At 41.8% G+C, this 23,064-nt stretch overlaps 1 protein-coding gene and 1 long non-coding RNA gene across 2 annotated transcripts in view; both read left to right on the top strand.

Moving 5' to 3' along the window:
- LOC307188362 overlaps positions 1-23,064 on the top strand; it is a 254,461-nt gene that overhangs the window by 135,102 nt on the left and 96,295 nt on the right. Inside the window, exon 3 of the long non-coding RNA XR_013828919.1 lies at positions 2,956-3,040. This is a non-coding gene — a long non-coding RNA (uncharacterized lncRNA). The remainder of the gene's footprint in view (positions 1-2,955; positions 3,041-23,064) is intronic.
- LOC307188354 (serine protease 58-like) lies at positions 14,999-17,762 on the top strand (the record flags this gene model as incomplete). Its single annotated transcript, XM_079925357.1, has 5 exons — positions 14,999-15,032; positions 15,612-15,792; positions 16,216-16,469; positions 17,155-17,228; positions 17,613-17,762. The coding sequence occupies 5 exons, from the start codon at positions 14,999-15,001 to the stop codon at positions 17,760-17,762; spliced, it is 693 nt and encodes a 230-aa protein (XP_079781483.1).

Genomic DNA, 23,064 nt, shown 5'->3' with positions numbered 1-23,064 from the left:
GACCATTGTCAGGGTGAGGGAGGTGAGGAATGAAGAGCAGCAGCTATGTATGGACTCCACAGTTAGCTTAAGCCAGGCGCTGAGACGAGGGCCTACCGGGAACTTGGGTCCCCCCACCTCCCCACCACCCCCACCATGATGTCTGGGGCTCCTTCAGGTGCTCAGGCAAGGGGGCTGTCTGGAAGACAGAGCCAGTGTGGGTAGCCAGGTGGTATTTTGTTTTGTTTTTTCTTTGAGATGCCTATGGATTAAAACTCTGTGTTTTTGCTTTGAACATTAGGGGTTTACGTTTTTTGCTTTAAAATAAAAAAATAAATTTCTTTTTTTAGAAAAATATCTCTTGTTTACATAGAAAAATGTTAAAACACAGGTAAATAAAAAATAGTATATGTAGGGCTTCCCAGGTGGCGCAGTGGTTGAGAGTCTGCCTGCCGGTGCAGGGGACACGGGTTCGTGCCCTGGTCCGGGAAGATCCCACATGCCGCAGAGTGGCTGGGCCCGTGAGCCATGGCCACTGTGCCTGCGCGTCCAGAGCCTGTGCTCCGCAACGGGAGAGGCCACAACAGTAAGAGGCCCGCATACCGCAAAAAAAAAAAAAGTGTATGTGAAATATCAGTTTACAAACCTTCCATGTCTAGAATATTCCCATTTTGATTTGATATATATTATGTATATAATCTTTCTTAAAATAAAAACGGGAATATTCCAGACATAGAGATTTGTAAACTGATGTTTTTACTTAATGTATAAGGAACATTGTTCAGCATTACTGAATAGACATCCATGGCATTGTTCACGACCATATGATATTTTATTAGAAGTAACATTATTATTATTATTATTATTTTTGGCTGCGTTGGGTCTTTGTTGCCGCGCATGTGCTTTCTCTAGTTGTAGGGGGCTACTCTTCGCCACGGTGCGCAGGCTTATCATTGCCGTGGCTTCTCTTGTTGCGGAGCACGGGCTCTAGGCACACAGGCTCAGTGGTTGTGGCTCACGGGCTCTAGAGCACAGGCTCAGTAGTTGTGGCTCACGGGCTTAGTTGCTCCACGGCATGTGGGATCTTCCCGGACCAGGGATCGAACTCGTGTCCCCTGCATTAGCAGGCGGATTCTTAACCACTGTGTCACCAGGGAAGCCCTAGAAGTAACATTATTAATTTACCTTCAGTTGCTGGACGTGTATCTCACGAAAGTGTTTCCCCATTATTAGCAATACAATGATAAATATACTTGTACATGCATCTGTTTATATTACCTGTTTATTTCCTTAGGATAAAATTCTAGAAGTAGAATTGTCGGCTATCCTCTTAAGATTTTTGATTCATATAGACAAATTTCCCTTCAGTAAAGTTCTTTCAATTTACATTCCAACCAGATGAGTGGCATCATGTTCATTTCTGTATACTCTCAAGAAAGTGGGGTATTCTTTTTTTTTTTTTTTTTTTTTGCAGTACACGGGCCTCTCACCGTTGTGGCCTCTCCCGTTGCGGAGCACAGGCTCCGGACGTGCAGGCTCAGCGGCCATGGCTCACGGGCCCAGCCGCTCTGCGGCATGTGGGATCTTCCCGGACCGGGGCACAAACCCGTGTCCCCTGCATCGGCAGGCGGACTCTCAACCACTGCGCCACCAGGGAAGCCCAAAGTGGGGTATTCTTAGAATCTCATTTTAAAAGAAAATAAAAGGAAGAACTTGCACAGGAGCAATATATAAGTATAAATGAAGGAAATAAGAACAAGGCAATAGAAATAATGCTCTTTTCCTCAGACATATCCAACTCTGTTTAGATTCCTCTTTTATTTACTTATTTACTTAGGTCATGTTAGGGACATTGTGGTAGAGACAGTCACCAAACCTGTTTTCTTTTCCTCCTGTGCACACAGCTGGACTACATTTCCCAGGAACCCTTTGGGGAAAGTGTGATCATGAGTTCCAGCCAACAGAATGTGGGTGGAAATGATATATGCTGTTTCCAAGCCTGGCCCCTGATCCTCCCAGCTGTTCTCTTCCTTTGTCTGTCTGAGGCAGGGGAACCTGCAGAGGACTCTAAAACCCTGGAAGACGTCAGTCTCAGGAAGGAGGAGCCCAGTTCCCTGAATCGCCTTGTGGAAGGCCACTCATCAAATATGTACACAGAACTGTCACATAAGCAATTAATAAATTCTATTGTCTTAACCAGTGAGATTATAGAAAAACTATAAAATTCAAGTATACAAAAGAAAAAAAGTACCCAGAATTCCAAAGACCAGCGATAACTAATTGTTACAGAAATTAGTCTACCCTGACAAATCCAAGCCTGTTGCTGCTTTTAGTCAACCCAAATTGGAACTAGTGGTTAATCATCTTCCTCCTTCTCGAATACCTGTTATGGAAAATAAAAATCTATTATATATACAGTAATTATCTTATGTATAAAAAACTTTTTATGTGTAAGGTATACTATATTCTTCTTTACATTCTTTTCACACTCAAATATTCATGTCAAAGGAGTAAAAAATTGACATAAGTAAATAATATCACTTATCTGATTTTGGATGATGTCAGCCTGTGTCAAAAATGCATACTTAGGGGCTTCCCTGGTGGCGCAGTGGTTGAGAGTCCACCTGCCGATGCAGGGGACATGGGTTCGTGCCCTGGTCCGGGGGGATCCCACATGCCACGGAGCGGCTGGGCCCGTGAGCCATGGCCGCTGAGCCTGTGCTCCGCAACGGGAGAGACCACAGCAGTGGGAGGCCCACGTACCCAAAAAAAAAAAAAAGCATACTTAGGTTTAAGGGAGGGACAGCTTTAACTAATCCTTCCGTCTGTTCCCCAAATTCCTCAGCTTTGAAGTTAGGAAGACCATGTGATTAGCTGTGGCCAATGAAATGTGAGCAGAAGCCGCAGGTGGTCCTTCTGGGCAGAGGTAGTGAAAAACCCATCTGAGATTCTCCTCTCTCTCTATCCCTGCTGCAGTGACCAAGGAGCTGTTGTAGCCACAGGATGGCAGAAACTCCATCAACATAGTCCTTGAATAAGATGGCCTCCCCATCTGTAATGGGTATGTAGCAAGAGCAAGAATTAAACCTTTCTTGTGTTAAGCCACTGGGATTTCAGATTAATTGGGTAACTGCAACATTAGCCTATCTTGTCCTGACTTACACAAGGCTCACACATTCTATGTATCTTGTTCATCCTCCACATCAAAAATTCCAAACGTCGTGGAGGCTCAAAGCCACCACTAATCATTCTCAGACTGGTTACATGGGATTTGACTTCCTAGCTATAAAGGTAAAGAATCAGGACTTTAGAGGAGAGACAGGTGAGAGCTCCCTTCTTGTGAGTGCAGGAGTGATATTAATGTGAATAAGAGGCAGATATAGTTTTGGATATTTCCAGGCCTAAAGTAACTTATGAAAAAAATGTGTATTATGCTTACAGTATGTGAGAACCAATAATGGTATATGGACATATTGCTCTGCTCGGCAAGTACATTGTATCACTTACTGTCCACCAGTTAATCATGAAAAGCAATGTATGGCAAGGAGTGGAGAAGTTAGTTTACAAAAAGGGAATGTGAGATGAAGCACAGACCCTTTATACTCGTTCTGTATCTAATGGCTTTAAATGAATTCTCCTTAACTCACTGAATGATGCTTTTCTCTTGTATCTGAATTTTTTATAATGAGCGTGTATTTTTTAAAATATATTTTTAAATTTATTTATTTTTATTTATTATTTATTTTTGGCTGTGTTGGGTCTTTGTTGCTGCACGTGGGCTTTCTCTAGTTGCGGCGAGCGGGAGCTACTCTTTACTGAGGCACGTGTGCTTCTCACTGCGGTGGCTTCTCTTGTGGAGCATGGGCTCTAGGCGCGCAAGCTTCAGTAGTTGTGGCACGTGGGCTCAGTAGTTGTGACTTGCGGGTTCTAGAGCACAGGCTCAGTAGTTGTGGCTCACGGGAGGCTTAGTTGCTCCATGGCACGTGGGACCTTCCCGGACCAGGGATCGAACCCGTAGTTCGAATAATAGGAAGTCCCTATTATTTTTATAATTAGAAAAAGGTATTTCTATTTTGGAAAAAAAAAATCACTGTTGGTGAATGAGGAATTAATAATTGTTTCCGGGGCTTCCCTGGTGGTACAGTGGTTAAGAATCCGCCTGCCAATGCAGGGGACACAGGTTCGATCCCTGGCCCGGGAAGATCCCACATGCCGGAGCAACTAAGCCCGTGCACCACAACTAGTGAGCCTGCGCTCTAGAGCCCATGTGCTACAACTACTGAAGCCCGCGCACCTAGAGCCTGCGCTCTGCAACAAGAGAAGCCGTGACAATGAGAAGCCCGCGCACCACAATGAAGAGTAGCCCCGCTCACCGCAACTAGAGAGAGCCTGCGTGCAGCAACAAAGACCCAATACAGCCAAAAATAAAAACAAATAAATAAATAAATTTATTTTTAAAAAAAGAATTGTTTCCTCCATTGACCTGGCAAAAACAGTGCTTATCAGCTTCCTTAACTATAATTCAAGGGCTAAGTTCCTTGACTGGCAGATGCAGGTTGTAATTCTAGAAGCAAGCACAGCAGGGAGGCACATCATAGAGGCTCAAATATGGGAGTTGCATATTGAATGACTACCTACCCTGTGCCTACTGATCCATCATCTCTGTCATTCTGGGATTATTTCATTTAGTTTCAAATGATATTCTTAGTACCTTTTGTGGGCTCTGGACTTGCCCATGAATTCACACTTGCCAGGGTCTAGAGATGCAATCATGGAATTGCCCAAAACAGTGAAAATCTGTGAATTTCTTGTTAAGTAAAATCTCTGTGCATAGACTTCACTTCACCATCATCATTATTCTCCCAGGTAAAACAAGGCAAGCAATTACATTGCCAATTCCCTATCTTTTTACATCTTTGTATTGCCTATTTACTGCATGTAGATAAGTATATCAGAAATTATCTTGTTATAGCTGTAAATAAAATTCTTCTTATCCTATTACCCATTTAGCTCCTTTTTCTGTGGCAAGTTATTTGCTGTCATTTCTTGGTCTATGAACAGCTGAAGGTCACTTTTTAGATAAGAAGTGCAGCCAAAGTATCTCAATTTTCCCATTTTTAAAAAGTTTTGACTCACAGGAATGTAAGATAGGGTTTCACTTGTGATAATTACCAAATTTCAAGTAAGTGGTAAATGAAAATTGCCTGGTATTGTGTAAGGAGGGGGTTATTTAGAGTCTTTATGGGAAGCAATTGGTATTTTAAATAAGCCTGTCTGTAGACATCATGTGTCTAAAACTATTTTAAAGGGCTCTATGAAGCTCTATGCCTTTAAATTTATCTTACTATTATAGTCATTTTACTAGCTAAGGAACTGCAGCCATCTATCTCTGGCTGTCTCTTTCTGACACCCACAGATGTATATACACTCACCCACGCAAACCTACACTCTGACTCACATTCAAAACGATTGTCAAAAAATCCCCGCTCCTTGTCTAACTAAAGTGTTCCTTTCAAACACATGCTATTTGTTTGATCTATTTCCATGTTATCTGTGAGTCAGCTGAGTCTTGTCCGATCTACCCAGTAGACTAGAGCCTACATGTATGTTTTTTCATATGGATTTGGCAAACCCAATTCATATTCTAGCATATGGAAATCATAAAAGCCTGGTGAGCTATTTTTTTTACTGACAAGACTTCTGACACCAAATATGTGGGGTTTTTCCTCACACCAACCAATTTTCAAACTCTCCAGACACCAACTAGGTGTTCCACAATTCAGTTCTGACACTAGCTACCAGTTAGTGCAGACCCCATAGGTTAAGGACTCATTCCTACAAGACTGCCCCCACTTCAGACAACCATCTCAAGTCCCAGGCCACCTGTACTTCTGATCGACAGGCTATAAATTGGGTATTCCCATGACCTGCCTCTTCAGGTTCCATAATTTGATAGAACAGCTCACAGAACTCCGAAATAGTTTACTTGCTATTACCAGTTTATTACAAATGATGCAACTCAGGAGCAGCCAACTGGAAGGAGTGCACTGGACAAAGTATAAGGTGGTGGGGGGAAGGGGTGGCACAGAGCCCTCTGGGCATACCACCCTTCCAACACCTTGATGTCTTCACCAATTAGGAAGCTCTCTGAAGTTTATCATTTAGGGGTTTTTAATGGAGGTTCCATACATGGGCATGATTGATTAAATCATTGAACATTTGTGATTAAGTCAATCTCCAGCCCCTCTCTTTCTCCTTTGGAGATCAGTGGGGTGGGCTTAAAAGTTCTATCTCTCCAATCATAAGGTTGGTTGCACAACCAGCCCTCATCCTGAAGCTATCTAGGGGCCTACCAAGAGTCACCTCGTTAGCATATACAGCTCAGGTGTGATTGAAAGGGGCTGCTATTGGTTTCTTAGATGCAAGACAAAATTCTAAAGTGCTGCTGCTTAGTTCAATGAGTTCAATCATCAGTGCTTGGCTGACTCAATGTCCTTTTTAAAATATGCCAACAAACCTAGGAAGCCTAGTAGGGGTCATAGGAATAGGGCAGGCAGTTTTGTTTAGCAGGAGGGCTGGCCTCTTGGCCTGATTACCTCCTGATCCCCTGGTTCCCTTTCAATCAGGACCAAATAGAAAAACATCAACCTTCCACCATTACCATCATCTTATCTTCAGAGACAACTTCTAACAGAGCTGACTTCCTTCCCATGGTCCCCAAATCATCTGAGTCATGGGCTCTAGGGCCTGGTAAGTCTAACAGGAACCTGATGTGTATCAAAAATATCTATCAGAATGAAAACAACTTTTAATTAGATTGAGGGATAAAGAAGGGCATTTAAAACAATAGTCAACATCACAGTGCAGAATTTAAATATATGCTTACACCATTTGAGGTAAATGCTTGCTCAGCAAGAAACAGATTTCCATTTTTAACCACTCTTTTGTTGTGACCTCTGTATAGATTGCAATTGAGAGACCTATCTATAGGAACCTTAACATTTTCAGAAGTAGCACATGAATTTTCAGTGCATTCAAAATACAGGGTAGTCTGAGTTATCAAAATAGAGTCATATTTCAAAATAAGAAGTACTGTCAGTCAGGACAGCCCTACCAATTATAGCAACCCTGTTTCTGAAAGACTTAAGGCCTGGGCCAGCCTCCATGGTAGCAAAGCAATGTTTTATCAAAATGGTATAATTAAGAATGTGTGGCAGTATTTTAACCCCTCCTCCCAAGAGTTCCACCACACTTTTTTAACATGTTTATAAATATTTGCTTTTGTGCCATTTTAGGGGGAGCTTTCCATACAAACATTTGGCTTCCAGTGAGTCATCCCCAGTCTGGTTCACACCCAAAAGCTGACTGCTTGGCTATCAATGAATATTGGGCTCAATAACTTGCCTTATTTTTATAATTGGCTTGAATGAAGATGGAAAAGGTGGTAGAAGGAGAAAGACATATTCAGATAAATATAAGAACACTCTTGTTTCCTTACAAGAGTTTGACAACTGTGCACCATAACCTACCTACCATTTAAGCTTAGCTCAATGCCAGACTGTGATGAATTTGTGTTTGGCCTTTAAAAAAACATCTGGATAATTTTACCTGATAGTGTTACATTTTTCTAGTCATCATGTGTATTTTCTAGCTAAGGACATCCCAGAATTCAAATTACTAACGAGAAGTTTTACTTTTACTGTTATAATTGCAGTTATTGGATCCTAAAGCCATCAACTTAAAAAGCAACTGCAAGAAAAAATTACCTTTCTGCCCATATTAAAATTGAAGAAAATAAGGGTCCTTAGATGAGGTTTTAATTCTTTTCTGAACTGGAATTGCAAAACTTTTATTTTTGTAAATAAGGAAGCAACAGTTATTAAGCATATGAACTAGCAATGACTTCTATTTCCATTCCCAAAGGGCAAAATTTGGGAGTTGAAGTGGGACAGTATATATCCTGGAGGGAGGATATAGACATGGAAAGAAAAGAAACTAAAATTGCTTTGCATAATAATGTGAATTATAGAATTTCTTTTAAAGAGAAATAAGTACCTTGCAAATTAAGTGGAATATACTATTTATTCTTCTTTATTGGATTAGGAAGGATTGCAAATTCAGGCTCCCTATATCTTGAGTTGCACACTATGTTCCCAGTCATATTTTGTTTGCATATTATGTATTAAATGCTTAGGAATGATCTTTGTGCTCTCTTACCTTCCAAAAACATTCTTCCCATTTTTCCTGAAATGTATACTTCTCTCTGTCTACATTTCATTCTTCCCAGTGTTTATATGGACTTGGATATAAAACTATATCACTTTCTTCTTTACTTTAAGAAAAATGATCCTATTCATACACTGATGAATGGCAACTCTCACTTAGCCTTAGTGTGAAAGAGACAATAAGGAGTGGTGAGGACTGTGATAAAATAGAAAAACATATGCCCATCTGAAATGAGTATCTACTTCTAAGCACCAGAAAAAATGGCAATAGCCAGATCTTCCAATTTGTCAAAAAAAAGTCTGTAAGTATTTCAATGTTTTTTTGGGTTTTTTTTTTGCGGTACGCGGGCCTCTCACTGTTGTGGCCTCTCCCGTTGCGGAGCACAGGCTCCGGACGCGCAGGCTCAGCGGCCATGGCTCACGGGCCCAGCCGCTCCGCGGCATGTGGGATCTTCCCAGACTGGGGCACGAAGCCGTGTCCCCTGCATCAGCCGGCGGACTCTCAACCACTGTGCCACCAGGGAAGCCCCAATGTTTTATGAATAATTCAGTGCTTTAAAAACAAGCAATTCCATTCTAAGAGGCTCAAAACAACAATAATTACCACTGGAAAACATGGGAGATTAAATATGTATACTTCAACTCACACTGGGAGAGGAGAGATATAGAAGGTACTGAGAAACTTGGTGTCCTTGGTGGCCTGTCTTCTACCTCTCAGCCCATTACCAATACATGTACTGTCCCACAGAACACTTGAAGGGCCAAGGGTCATCTCTGATCCTCTTGTGGAAGCCTTCCCTAATTTGCTCCAGAGTGACCACTTCACATTTGAATTCATTCTTGCTGGGAGAGATGGAAAAATCTTAGGGGCAACTATAAGAATAAGAAAAATAAACTTATATTGAGAGTCGGTCACTACTAATTCTTTCACTCAGCAAATATTTACTGACCGCCTGCTATGTGCTAGAACTATAAAGTTTCTGTGACATGTTAGGCACTATGTAGGCACAGGAAAGAAATAAGTTTAAAAAAAGACAAAAATGCCTGCCCTTGCAGAAATTATATCCATTGGGAAGATAGACAATAAAAACGAATAAGTATGATATATGTTAGGTTAGATGGTGATAAATGCTATGGAGAAAACTAGGGTAGGAAAAGGTCATTTCTCTGACTCCCCAGTGTGTAATTGGAATAGATGTATTTGGTGACTTGCAGAACTTCCACACTGATCACTTGTACTGTGGGATAAAAGCTATATTAGTGGGGAAGATCAAGTGGAATATCTGAAACATTTGCTCCCTTACCAAGATAGTAAATTAAAAATAATATCATATCCTGGGGGAAATGGCAGAGATTAGTGCTACCCTTTAAGACCTAAAGAATGTAGGGTGATAATGCTCATTTATCCCCATTTAATTCACCAGTCTTGCCCTGACAAAAATGTCTGATCCTGGGGAATACGAAACTCAACCAGATAGTTGCCCTAATTGCAGTTGCTATGCCAGATGTATCAATAATATCTCTGCTGGAACACATTAGTATGGCCTCAGGTACCTTGTGTTGATTAGCAGATGCCTTCATTTCCATTCCTATCAAGGAGAGGGAACAGATGCGTGTGAATAACACAGACACTTACAGTCTTGACCAGGGTTAATTCTTTTGCCTTTGGTCATGATTAAGCCCTAAAGAACCTGGACTGCCTGGACATTCTGCATATCATCACAGTGATCCACTATATTGGTGATATCATGTGTGGTGATTTTCAAGTATGCCCACAAATCCTTTGGTATTTCTTCCTTCAAGAGGTGGAGCTTAATTTCTCTCCCCTTGAGTGTGGATTGGACTTAGTGACTTGCTTCTAACAAATTGAGTAGTGCAGAAGTGATGATGTGTGACTTCTGAGACATTACAGCTTCATTCTTTGCTCTCTCTTGGGTCACTTGCTATTAGGGAAGTCAGGTACCATGTGATAAGGACACTGAAGTAGCTCTACAGAGAGGTTCATGTGGAAAGGAACTGAGGCCTCCTGCCAAAAGCCATTTAAGCCATCATAAAAGCAGATCCTCTAGCCCAGTCAAGCCTTCAGATGACTGCAGCCTTGGACAGCATCTTGCCTGTCCTCGTGGGAGACGCTGAGCCAGGGTCACTCAGGTATATGACTCCTGAATTCCTGACCTACAAAAACTGTGAGAAAATAAACATTTACTGTTTTAAGCTGCTATGTAATTTCAAAGAGAGCAGCAGATAACTACTACATCAGGTTAATCAGAGCAGGTGATTAAGCAGTGTCAAGAATGTTAGAGGCCTTGGCAAGAAACATGTGCTCTAGAGGGTAAAAGATATATCCTAAGAAGATTCAGAGGTTCTCCACCTCACTGTCTAGTGGAATGGGACATGCCAGGTGTCCCAGCACTAAGAAGCATAGTACCCAGTGGGCTTTTGGGGTTCTGGAGTCAGCATATTCAACCCTTGGAAATATTGCATTTAACCATTTCCTGAGTGACATGGAAGTCTGCCAGCTTTGAGTGGGGTCCAGAGGAAAAGCTCTGAAGAAGTCTCAGGCTATGGCACAAGGAGCACTGCTACTTGGGCCATACTGCCTAGCAGACCTATTAGAGGTATCTGTGGTGGGAGAAGAAATTTTGTGGCGCTTTCAGCAAGCCCTAATAAGAGAATCACCATGTAAACTGTAGAGTTCTGGAACAATGTCATGCCATCTGCAGCAGCGACCATTCAAAAAATAGTCCCTAATGTGCTGCTGTGCCCTGGTAGAGACAGAGTACCTGATCTTGGAATATCCAGTAACCATGCAGCCAGAACTATTAATCGTAAGGTGTGTTCTGTCAGATCCACTAAGTCACAGTCATGTGAGCCCCAGCAGAAGTCCAGTAAGACAGAAGCGATATATCTAGGATTGGTCCTGAGCAGGGCCAGACGACAAGTAAGCTGCCTAAGTAGATGGCTCAGATTCCTGTGTCACCCACCACTACGGCATTGTTGCCCCTTCCTCAGTTTACACATATGGTTGTTTCGGGGGGCAGGCAAGAAGATTCCCTTATGACCAGCTCTTGGAAGAGAAAAAACCTGTGCTTGGTACACAGATGGGTCAGCTTCATATGTGGTAAAGTCAGAAATGGACTGTTACACTATAACCCCATTCAAACATGGCCCTAGAAGACAGTAGTGAAAGGAAACTCTTCCAATAGGAAGAGATTTGTGGTACACCTAGTCATCTACTTTGTGTGGAAAGAAAAGTAGCCTGAAAAAAAATATATGGGACTCATATCAGTGATGAATAGTGTGGCTGCTTGCTTCAGAGTTTGGAAGGAGAAAGGGTAGAAAATTGAGAAGCAGATCTAGGGAAGAGGTATGTGGATGGACCTGTAGGAGTCCATTTCTCCAGCTTCTGGAAGTATTAAAGGACTCCCATCTAGAAGATATTTTTTGAAACCTTCACATCTCAATTATAAGGAAAAATCCAATTTTTAAATGGATTTGAACAGGCACTATCAAAGAGTATACATGAATGACAAGCACATGAAAAGATGTTTAACATCATTAGTCACTAGGGAAATGCAAGTTAAAACCAAAATTTAAAACACTATTTCACAGTTTTGAGGATAGCTGAAATTAAAAGACTCAGCACACTGTACACTTAAAACTAATACAATGTTGTTTACCAATTATATCAATTTTTAAAAAAATTTTTAAAGATTGAGTGCATCAAGTGTTTGTGAAGATATAGAGGAACTGGAACTCTCATACACTTCTGGTGAGAATGTAAAATACTTTGGAAAATAATGTGACCATTTCTTTCAAAATTAAACCATTACCTACTATATATAATCCAGCCATTTCACCTTTAGTTATCTACCCAAGAGAAAAGGAAACATATGTCTACATAAAGACCCATGTATATAGTGATTTCATAGAAGTTTTATTTGTAGCAGCCCAAAACTGGAAACAACCCAAATGTCCATTAGTGGGTAAATAAATAAACAAATTTGGTATACAGATACAACAGAATGTTACTCAGCAGTGAAAATAAATGAACTCTAGAGTCATACAGCAACATGTATGAATCTCAAATAAATTATGCTGAGTGAAAGTGGCCAGATTAAAAAAGAGAACATACTGTATGATTTATTTATCTAAAATTCTAGAAAATGTAAATTAACCTACAGTGACAGAAAGCAGATTAGTAGTTGCCAAGGTGGTGGGTGAGAGGGAAAGAAGAGGGTATTACAAAGGGACATAAGGAGTCTTTTGGGAATATGCTCATTAATTTACCAAATTGTACACTTGAAATATGTATAGTTATTGTATGTCATTACGCTTCAATTAAGCTGTTAAAAGAAAAAAAGATTACATCTCATGTCAATGATATCCAGTACCTCACCCTTGGTATGATCGAAGACCATGATCTGGGAATGCCATTCCCACTATAAGTCACAGGGAAGTGGCCTAAGTCAAGCCAGGGAGCTTAGATTCCCTGGAGTCAGTCAGGTCAGTGTTGCAGATTGTTGAGAGTTTTAAGTCAAGAGATAAGCAGATGGTATTCACTCATTCATCTAAAAAAGGTGTGTGTGTGTGTGTGTGTGTGTGTGTGTGTGTGTAAAATCTGTGTGGGGCCAGGCATTATGCTAGGATCTGGAGACACAGAGCTGAATCAGATATAAATCCTATCCTTAAGGAAGTCAAGGTTATGAACCAGGTAAATGGAGCTTCTTAAGTTTGAGACCATCCAGAAGTATGTGAGGGTCTGATAGGATGAGCTGTGAGCGTGGAAGTGTCAGACCAAGATTAGGCAGAACTAGGGTTGGGCACCGAGGTAGAGCTACATTGATCCAAGGGGATCTCTAAGGATCCAGTTTCTGGCCTTTTGACATCTAATCTTGAGCCACTCAGCAAGGGTTGTGGGCAGGGACAGACTCCCTGACAAGGAGTGGGTAGCGTAGGTGCCCCCAGATATGTCTATACAATGAGCCAAAGAATGAAAGTGCACATGTATGGTAATGGTCAAAGTGAAGAATACTAAAGAAACTGGCTGGACTAGAGTAGAAAGTTCATAGTAGAGAAGAGAGAAAAATAATGCTCCAGGAAACAGTTTGGGGATTGGAGGAGTAGACTCAAATTGGAATCGAAGGGGCTCTTAAAATCCAGTCTGAACAAGTGGAGCTCAGTGGGTACCAGACAGGGATTAGCACAATGGAGAGCAGAGAAGCAGAGTCTTCCTCAGGGTAGTTAGGGTTGTAGCCAGATCAAAGGATGAATGGGAAGACTTTCTTGTGGCTATGAACTCAGAAAGAATAGCCAAGGACTCACAGCCAATCAGAGGAATACATTAAAAAGAGTCAGGGCCACTGTTTAACCAAATGATAGGGGGAGGAGCCAGTCCTTGCTCATTAGGCAGGGCATGCATAGATGACCTTTGAGGAAGGAAGTCAAGGGGCTTTTGACAAGGAGCCTAGGAGAAGGTATTCAGATCAGGGCAGAAATAGGTGCCTGTGGGGTACTGATGGGAGATGCTCAGGTGTGACGGGGGAGGCCAGACTAAGAGGGATAAAAGCCAAAGATTACAGCCAATTTTTAAAAAGAAGTTAGGATACACAGGGACTAGAGTGGGATAAGTGGCCCTGTGAATCTGGGTTGGCCATGCAACTTGATTTGGTCAATGGACATTAGCAAATATGACATATGCAGAGGCTTAAAAAGTGCTGGGCATTGGGACTTAGCATTTTGCTGATGTTGGGAACACTGTCAGCTACCATCATATAAATGATCTTGGGCTAGTCTGTTGGATGATGATAGACACGTGGCCCAGTTACACCCATCGCTCCAGCCAACAACCAGCCAACCACCAGGTGTGTTCATGGGACCATTGAGTGTCAGCTGATCACAGATGCATGACTAAGCCCTGCTGAGGGCAGAAGAGCTGCGCAGCTGAGTCCATCCCAAATTGGCAACCCAAAGAATTGTGAGCAAATAATTGACTGCTGTTTTAAGCCACTAAGTTTTGAGGAAATTTGCTGTGTAGCAAATGCTGACTGGTACATTCTACTCTGTATCCCTTTGACTTCATTCCAAGGGAGGTCTGTGCTAAGCACACCCTGTCTGTCTCTGACTGGCTCTGCAAATATTCAGGGAGAGGTCAGTGGTATCTTGGGGATAGAGAAAGATGACATGGGATGGGGACAGTGTGACATAAGGAGAGGATGGCATGGGGGTAGAGCCAGTGTGACATGAGGGCAAGGATCCTCACATGATAAGGGTCAGTGTGACATGGGGGAGGGCTCAGTGTGTTAGGTGAGGGGGTCTGTACCTCATAGAAGAGGGAGTTTATTTTTAAGCTGAAGGCTGGTAAATGTCACACAGAGAGGTAGAGATCAGCCACACTGAGTGAGGACAGGTGAGTAAACCTAAGGGAACAAGGGGTCTGAAGTATTACTAGAGACAGTAGACTAGGGCAGGCAGGATTGGCCAGTTGAGATTTCTCTTTGCTAATAAAGGAGAACAAAGTTCTTGGTTTATAGTACATCCCCCTGGGGGTCAGGCATCTCACCCTGGATAAATTTCCCAGACTGCAGTGGGAAGGCAGACCCTCTAGAGAGATAGGGACTGTCTTTCCTCCCTCTGATGTCATCCTCCCTTAGTTCAGAGCCACTTGCTCCCTTGAACCTCCCCACCCCTTTTTGTAATTTCTCCCCTTGCAAAGCTTCCAGAGCATCAGGCTGGTTGGTAGTTCACTCCCTTCCCAGGTCTTCTCGCTGGAAGAGGGTGTGGAGACAGCAGACATGAACAGCCTCCTCACTACTCTGACAGTGACTGGTGAGTGCAGGTTCCGATTTTGGCTTAAAATTTTGAAAAGGTCATATTGGAAGAAAGTGTAGGATCTCTTCACCTCTAGATAACAGGGGTGAAGAGATCATCAGAAAGATAAGAATTCAGGACCCCAGGGATTGGTAGTTTCCTAGCACATTCAGAGATAACTAGAGTCCACTGATTTTTCCCCTGGCTCCACCAGCACAAGAGAAGATTCAGACCAAGATGAAACTTTACACAAATAGATGGTGGATATTGGCAAAAAATGTGATTTTGCTGTATAGCTGGGAAGGAAGCTTGAAGAAAAGAAGGAAGAATCAAAAGGAAGAAAGGAAGGGAGAGGAGGAGTGAGTAAGAGGGAGGACACAAATACAGAGGGAAGTCCAAGGAGAAATTAACAAAAGGATTCTAAAATAGTTTAATAGTACTTTAAATACCAAAAACACATTGACCATTTCAAAGCACTTCCACATAAAACATCTTCCACATAAAACATCTCAGCACTTCCACATAAAACATAAAACGTTCCATGCTCTGGAACGTCTGCCCATCTCTAAGATTCTGCCTTCCTTCCCCATCTGACAGCAGTAACAGCAACAACCGTAACACCAACACCAGAGCAAGCAAAATCAGTCAGGCAATTCAGCCAGGCAAACAGCAAAATTGTATCAACTTTTCTGGTTTTCCTGAACTCAGAAAATGAGGCTTGTTTGGGGACCCCGATCCCCAAACAATGGCTTCTCACTGCAGCGCACTGCTTCTTACTGTGAGTGATGGGGGTCCTGGAGGGAGAGGTGTTCCCCCTTAGTCACTGGGATTGCTCAGCCCTGAGGATACTTGCCCAGGGGACTCTCAAGCCTAAGAAGTGGTTGGAAGGAGGAAGGAAATAGTTCTAGGTGGTTATGAGTTAGATTTCTGGGTAGGATGATGTAGACGGAGGGGATTGGGGAAGCTGAGGACCAGGGAATGAACCAATAGGGAAGAAAAGACTCTATGCAATGTGGTACGGATCAAAGAATTATAGAACAGCAGTGGAAATTGTCATTTGCCAGGCAAGGAGATGGGGGTCTTGGCAAGTTTAGGAAGGAACTTGTGTAAAGTCACAAAGCAAGTTAGGGCGAGAAAGGATGCAAGTTGAACAATAGAATAATATCTATTTCCTCTACTAATCCTTCATGGCCTGTTCTAGATTTCTTGAGATAGAGATTGCTACTTTAAAAGGGAGTTTCCAAAACAAGATGAAGAACCTAAGACCCATGCTTGCTATCCAACATCCAAGTTTCACCTGGGATTCTGCTGAGCATGGCATCATGCTCATCAAGCTGACAGATCCCCTAAAGCTCAATGATCAGGTGAAGCTGGTGGTTCTGCCCCGTACCACGACTGACAGAAGACTGAACAATTGCACAGTCTTTGTCTGGGGCTGGTCATGGAAGAATTCCAGTGAGTGACTCTCAAGACAGACACTTAGTGCTCCTTGAATGTCTGCTCAGTGAGGATTATCAGATGATTGTTACTATAGATCAAGAAAGCTGTTAGGGTCCTGAGAACTTATATATCTTAACTTCTAATTTTATTCGTGTGGAAATTGAGGCCCAAATTGGTGATAAGATATACCTAGGGGTAACATGACTATTTATGGCTGGAGGTCTCTAGAATCCAGTATTCTTGACTCATTTACCCCTCAGATGTGGGTGAAGGGGTGTATGGGTGAGGAAGGGGTTGGAGGGTCACCCTGCTGGTAATGCTGGATGTGGCTCATTCATTAGAAACTTACAGACATGCATTTACAAGTAAAAGCATGCACGGTTACAAGCCCAAGGCATGTAGTTTACAACACTGGAACCAAATGTTGGTGTTCTCATTTTGTCTCTTTTCTTCTTCTCTGGTTCCTTTTCATTTTGGTTTTTTCTTTCATTGAATGATAGAGAGGTCAATTACAGGTAAGAGGGAGGGAAGGAGAGAAGAAAGGGAGATGGATATGTGAAGGATCAAAGGAAAACAAAGTCCCTCTCTCCCCTCCCCCCCACCCCGTGTATGTGCATGTGCTCAGATGTAAAACCTGATGTCGAGATAAACCAGACTGTCTTTTGCTTCCCTAATGAATATTGCCAAGATTCCCCTATAGGAAAAATGCCTTTTAAAATCACGGAGAACATGTTCTGTGCAGGATCATCTCTGGAGAGCACACACTCATGTAAGGTAACTCTTTTCCCTTGGCCCCTCCTAAGTTTGCTCTGGGACACTCTTTTTGGGTCCACATATCTCCCTCAACCCAATCCAATTTCCTGTCTACATCCAAGAAGAGATCAAGGTAATTGCGGTCCAGGAAGGAATGTGTCCTCCTTCCAATCATGAATGAACTTAGATGTCAAGGTGGAAACAGCTGAGTGTTCTCATTTCTCCATGGCTTCCTCTGATGTAGCCTAGGGTGAGTGATGGGATGGGCCCAAGATGGCCACCAGATATTTCTTCCAACCTTTATCACCTAAATCTTTCTGTTCTGGGCTCCTCAGATGGGGACTTGGTACTAGGTCATCTTTGTTCTGGCTACTCTTCCTGACCCATCTTTCCTCTTTCTAAGAGGAAGTAGCTGCTGCCCCAATTCTGTGCCAGTATCAGCTCCAAGGGATCTTATCCTGGTCAGAAGGGTATATTCGGAGAGGTGATGTTGGCCACTACACCAAGGTTTCTCACTATACAGACTGGATCCTCAAAGTCATCAACACCTACTGAGCTCTCTCTATTCCCTCTCCCAGCAACCTCAGAATTGGGTCTACCATCCTTGACCCTTTGTTCCCTCTAGCCTCAGAACAAGATGGGAATAGACTCTTTGGCTATAAGAAGTTTTCTGTTCCTTCTTTTCTCTTGACTGTTCTTCTCCTTTCTCAGTCCCAGCCTGAATGATCATCAAAGGATTTGAGCTGAATAATGTTCTGATAAATGGGATGACTTCTCACCACTCCTTTCCTCTCTTCCTACTTTCTACTTACCTGCTGTGTTTCCTCAGACTTTTCTGGAGCTGTTCTCCCCACCACAACCCTCCAGAGGACATATGGACCTTAGGAATGTGACAGTGAGATTGTGAGCACCTGTAGGGTGACTCCTTTGTCTGACATCACTTAATGTTGAGTCAGGCTTCAGCCTGTGCTCTCTCGCTCTATCATATCTAATAAGGTGGTAGCAAATTCTGGGATGTTAAATAGGCTGCTGGCAATATTATTCTTAGAAATGGAGGCTAGAATTTTATGGCAATGAGAATTATAAAGGCTTCAAAAGGATTAGGAGATGAAGCATAAGGGGCTGAGGGAGGAGTTAAATGGGTAAGACCACCAATAGGAAAAGATGAATAATCTCCTGAGAGATCTTTCCTAATGTAAGCACAGAAAAATCTAAGATAGATGGCTAGAAAGAGAATAGTAGAAACAACAAGGAAATACTGAAACCTAGGTGGCTATAATTGTGTTCCTGTGTGTGCATGTGTGCGTGAGTGTGCATATGTACATATGCATGTGTAGATTAGAGGGGGTGTGCACAGAATGATTTCACTGAACTAAAATCTTTCCTATACCGATTGCCAGTTCAGCTGATTTTCTTCAAACTCTGCTTTCACCTGCTCTTATCCTACCTTTATAAATTATTAAATTTTTTAAAAACTAAAATATGTCCTATACTGTCATTATAACAATTTGTTCTGGAAATGTTTAAGACAAGAAGTTGCAAAAATTATTACAGGAGAGTTTCTGTGTACCTAATATTGCCCCAATGATAGTATCTCCTATAACCACAGTAACATGTCAAAACCAGGAAATTCACAGTGGTATTGTACAATGCTATTCACTCAGATACAGACCTTATTTGGATTTTGCCAGTCTTTCTTTATATACACTCTTTTTAGGGGCTAAAATTTGAAATCTTACCACGATTGTGGATTCCTGTAACCATCACCACAATCAGAATCCAGAACTGTTCCATCACAAGAAAGAAACTTCTTTGTGTTACACTTAAATAACCACACCCTCTTCCAATCCTAACGCTTTGCAACCACTGATCTATTCTCCAATCACTATAATTTTGTCTTTGAGAGTGTTATACAATATGTAATCCATATGACTCCACTGCTCTTTTTTTCATTCATGGTGTTCCAAGTGTCCTTTCCTTATCATTTCCTTTCTGTCTGAAGAATTTCATTTAGCCATTCTTGTAGAACAGGTCTGCTGGTGACAGATTCTCTTAGTGTTTCTTCACCTTCCTTCCTGAAGGATATATTTTACTGGATAAAGAATTCTGGATTGACAATGCTTTTATTTCAGGACTTGAAAAATCTTTGCCTCTTCCTTCTGTCCTTCAAGTTTCTGAGGAGAAATCTGCTGCTGTTTGAATCATTGTTCCTCAGTCGGTAATGCATTGTTTCTCTCTGGCTGTGGTTGCTTACAAAAGTTTTCTTTGTCCTTCATTTTCAGAAGTTTGATTATGATGTATCTGGGTGTGAATCCCTTAAAATTTATTCTATTTGGGGTACACTCAATTTCTCAAATCTGGAGGTTTGTATCTTTTACCGAATTTGAGCCATCGTTTCTTCAAATGTTTTTCTGCTCAGTGTTCTTTTCCTTCTTCTGAAACTGATAACATGAATGTTAGATCTTCTGTTACTACCCCACAGGTCCCCAGGGATCTATTCATTTTTTATAAATCTCTTTTCTTTCTGTTGTTTGTATTGATAATTTCTATTGCTCTATCTTTAAGTTCACTTGATCCTTCTGGCATCCCATTTCGCTATTGAGCCATTGTTTTAATTATGTTTTTTATTTTTTATACTTTATGATGCTTTCACATCTTGGGGGCCATGCCAAGCAGAGAGACACTGGCCCTCCCAGAACTAACTAATTCCTTGAGATAGCAAATGACTCCCTTACCTTGTGCTTTTTATAAGCAAGCCAACCAATCCAGAGCCCATACGCCCAACAACCTCTTTTACCTAACATTCACACATCAAGCCAATATTTCCCCTGCCCTAAATCAATCCCGGGGCCAAGTACTGGACAAGTAGAGACCACCACTGTAACCCTGAGCCCCCTGAAGTCATTAAAACTATCCAATCCTAAGGTTGCTCAAACTTGCCTACCCATTCCTTCTTTTGGAAGCTAAAATGGCTTCTGCCCATGCTTTCCCCTCACACCTCCTGCCTCCTACCTGACCCTGGCACTTCTTCACCTATCCCTGCACGGCACAGCATGCCCCTTAAATGAACTCTTCCTTCAATAGCATTGACCTCTCAGTGTCCTCACTCAGTTTCCTCTATAAATTAAATCCTGGGTACTCTCAAAACACCCACCAATGAGTTTTTATTTCAGTTTTTATATTTTTAAGTTCTAAAATTCCCATTTGGTTCTTCTTTATATATTCTATAAATATTTTCTAAGATTTTCTGTGTTTTTCATTTGATTCAAAAGTATTTGTAATTGCTTATTACAACCTTTTTGTAATAGCTGCTTTAAAATCCCTGTCTGATAATTCTGACGTCTGTTGTCATCTTGGTGTTGGTAACTCTTGATTGTCTTTTCTTATTTGAGTGAAAATTTTCTGGATATAGTGAGTAATTTTGGACTATATCCTGAACATTTTATATTATAAGACTCTGGTTCTTATTTACATTTCCTAGTTTAGTATGTAGTTAAGCTGCTTATATCCAGAATGTATATCCTGGCCTGCTTTTGTGGGCTGTGGTTCAAATTCGGTGTATTAAGCCTCTACAGAGCTATTCCACATTCTAATCCTCAGAACCTATGAATATGTTACCTTACATGGTAAAAGAGACTTTCCAAATGTGATTAAATTAAGGATCTTGATTATACTGGATTATCCAGGTGGGCCCAATGTCACCACAAGCGTCTTTATAAGAGGAAGACAAAAGGGTCAAAAAAGGGAGGGGGGATGTGATCACCGTAGTAGGGGTTGGAGTGATATACTTTAAAGATGGAGGAAGGGGGCTCCCCTGGTGGCGCAGTGGTTAAGAATCCACCTGCCAATGCAGGGGACACAGGTTCGAGCCCTGGTCTGGGAAGATCCCACATGCTGTGGAACAACTAAGCCCATGCACCACAACTACTGAGCCTGTGCTCTAGAGCCTGTGAGCCACAACTAGTAAGCCCATGTGCCACAACTACTGAAGCCCACATGCCTAGAGCCTGTGCTCTGCAACAAGAGAAGCCACCACAATGAGAAGCCCGTGCACCACAATGAAGAATAGCCCCCTCTCGCGGCAACTAGAGAAAGCCCGTGCACAGCAACGAAGACCCAACACAGCCAAAAATAAATAAATTCATTAAAAAAAAAAAAGATGGAGGAAGGGACAATGAGCCAAAGCATGTAGGAAACTTCTAAAGGCTGGGGAAAAAAACAAGGAAACAGACTCTCCCCACAGCCTCCAGATAGAATGCAGCTCTGTGGACACCTTGGTTTTAGCCTTGGTTTTAGATCCATTTGGCTTTCTGATCTCCAAAACTATAAGATAATAAATTTGTGTTGTTTTAAACTACCAAGATTGTGGTGATTTGTTATAGCAGCAACAGGAAACTAATACAGCAGTGGAAGTCAGAGTTCTGCCACCCAGCTCCACTACCGCAGCACCACTGGGGTGAAGGAGGGCGTGGCTTTTTCATAGTGTTTGTCTCAAGAATGGCAAGTTACCAATAACTTAGTGGTTTAAAAGAACACAAATTTATTATCTCGTAGTTTCCCTGAGTCAAGAGTCCCGTAGCTCAGGATCTCATAAGGCTAAAACCAAGATGTGGACAAGCTATATCTCCACCTGGAAGTTCAATTACGGAAAGACCCGCTTCCAACTCCTTCACGTTGTTGGCAGAATTAATTTCCTTGTAATTCAATTAATTACATTGCAGTTGTAAGACTGAGGTCCCCATGTCTTGCTAGATGTCAGCTTGGGACCATCCTGAGCTCCTAGAGGCCACTCTCAGGACCTTGCCATGTGGACCCCTGCATCTTAGCAAAAGAAAACCTCCTTCATGTTGAATCCCTCTCATGTTTTGAATCTCTCTGACTTCTCTTCTCAAAAAAATTCTTGACTTTTAAAAGACTCGTGTGTAAGACCAGGACCACCTGGATAATCTCCACATCTTAAGATCAACTATACCGTATAACATAGACTAATCACAGAGGTAAAGTCCATCAAATTCCCAGTTCCAGGTCAGGGCATCACTGGCAGGAAATTTGGGGGGGGATGGCTTAGAATTCTGCCTACCACATACAGCTAAAAGATTTCTGTTTTCTGTTTTCTGATTTCTGCTAAAAGGCTGCCCCTTTCCAGGTCCTTTGGCTGGAGAGGGCAGAATTTTCTTGGGGATGTTTTTGTCCTTTCCCACTAGTATTTCCAGATTGCAAACTTTTCTAACACACAGGCTTGGATATATAGAGGGCAAGAAAAATACTCAGGAAACCTATTCCTCAGGTCTCACGTTTTCTAGCTAATTCATCTTCTTTTCTCCACTTTTCAGATCTTCTGGTAAGTGATGTGTGTTTTGTTCAGGGTTTGTTTGCTGGTTTTTTGTTGTTGTTGTTGAAGTGTAGTTAATTTACAATGTTGTGTCAGTTTCAAGTGTACAGCAAAGTCATTCAGTTTTACATACACACACACCCATAAATATATACATGTATATGTATTCTTTTTCAGATTCTTTTCCACTGTAGGTCATTACAAGATATTGAGTATAGTTCCCTGTATACAGTAGGTCCTATTGTTTACCTATTTTATATATAGTAGTGTGTATATGTTAATCCCAAACTCTTAACTTATCTTTCCCCCTGTTCAGGGTTTTTTGTTATTATTATTGTTGTTATTAGCAGGAGGTATGCACTTACTCCATCTTGTCTGGAACAAAGCCTGCCTTACACTTTAGTTCCATTAGATATTAGAAAGATGAAAAACAGTAAGTTCAGATGAAACACCTCTGAAGTCAGGAGACCTGGGTTCTGGCCCAGATTCTCTTACTGACTGGTACAGTGGTTTAATGTAGTATGT

This window comes from Stenella coeruleoalba (assembly GCF_951394435.1).
Source record: "Stenella coeruleoalba genome assembly, chromosome: 6".
Taxonomy (NCBI): Eukaryota; Metazoa; Chordata; class Mammalia; order Artiodactyla; family Delphinidae; genus Stenella; species Stenella coeruleoalba.
Note: the sequence above shows the minus strand (reverse complement) of the source record. Positions and strands in the feature narration are given on the sequence as shown.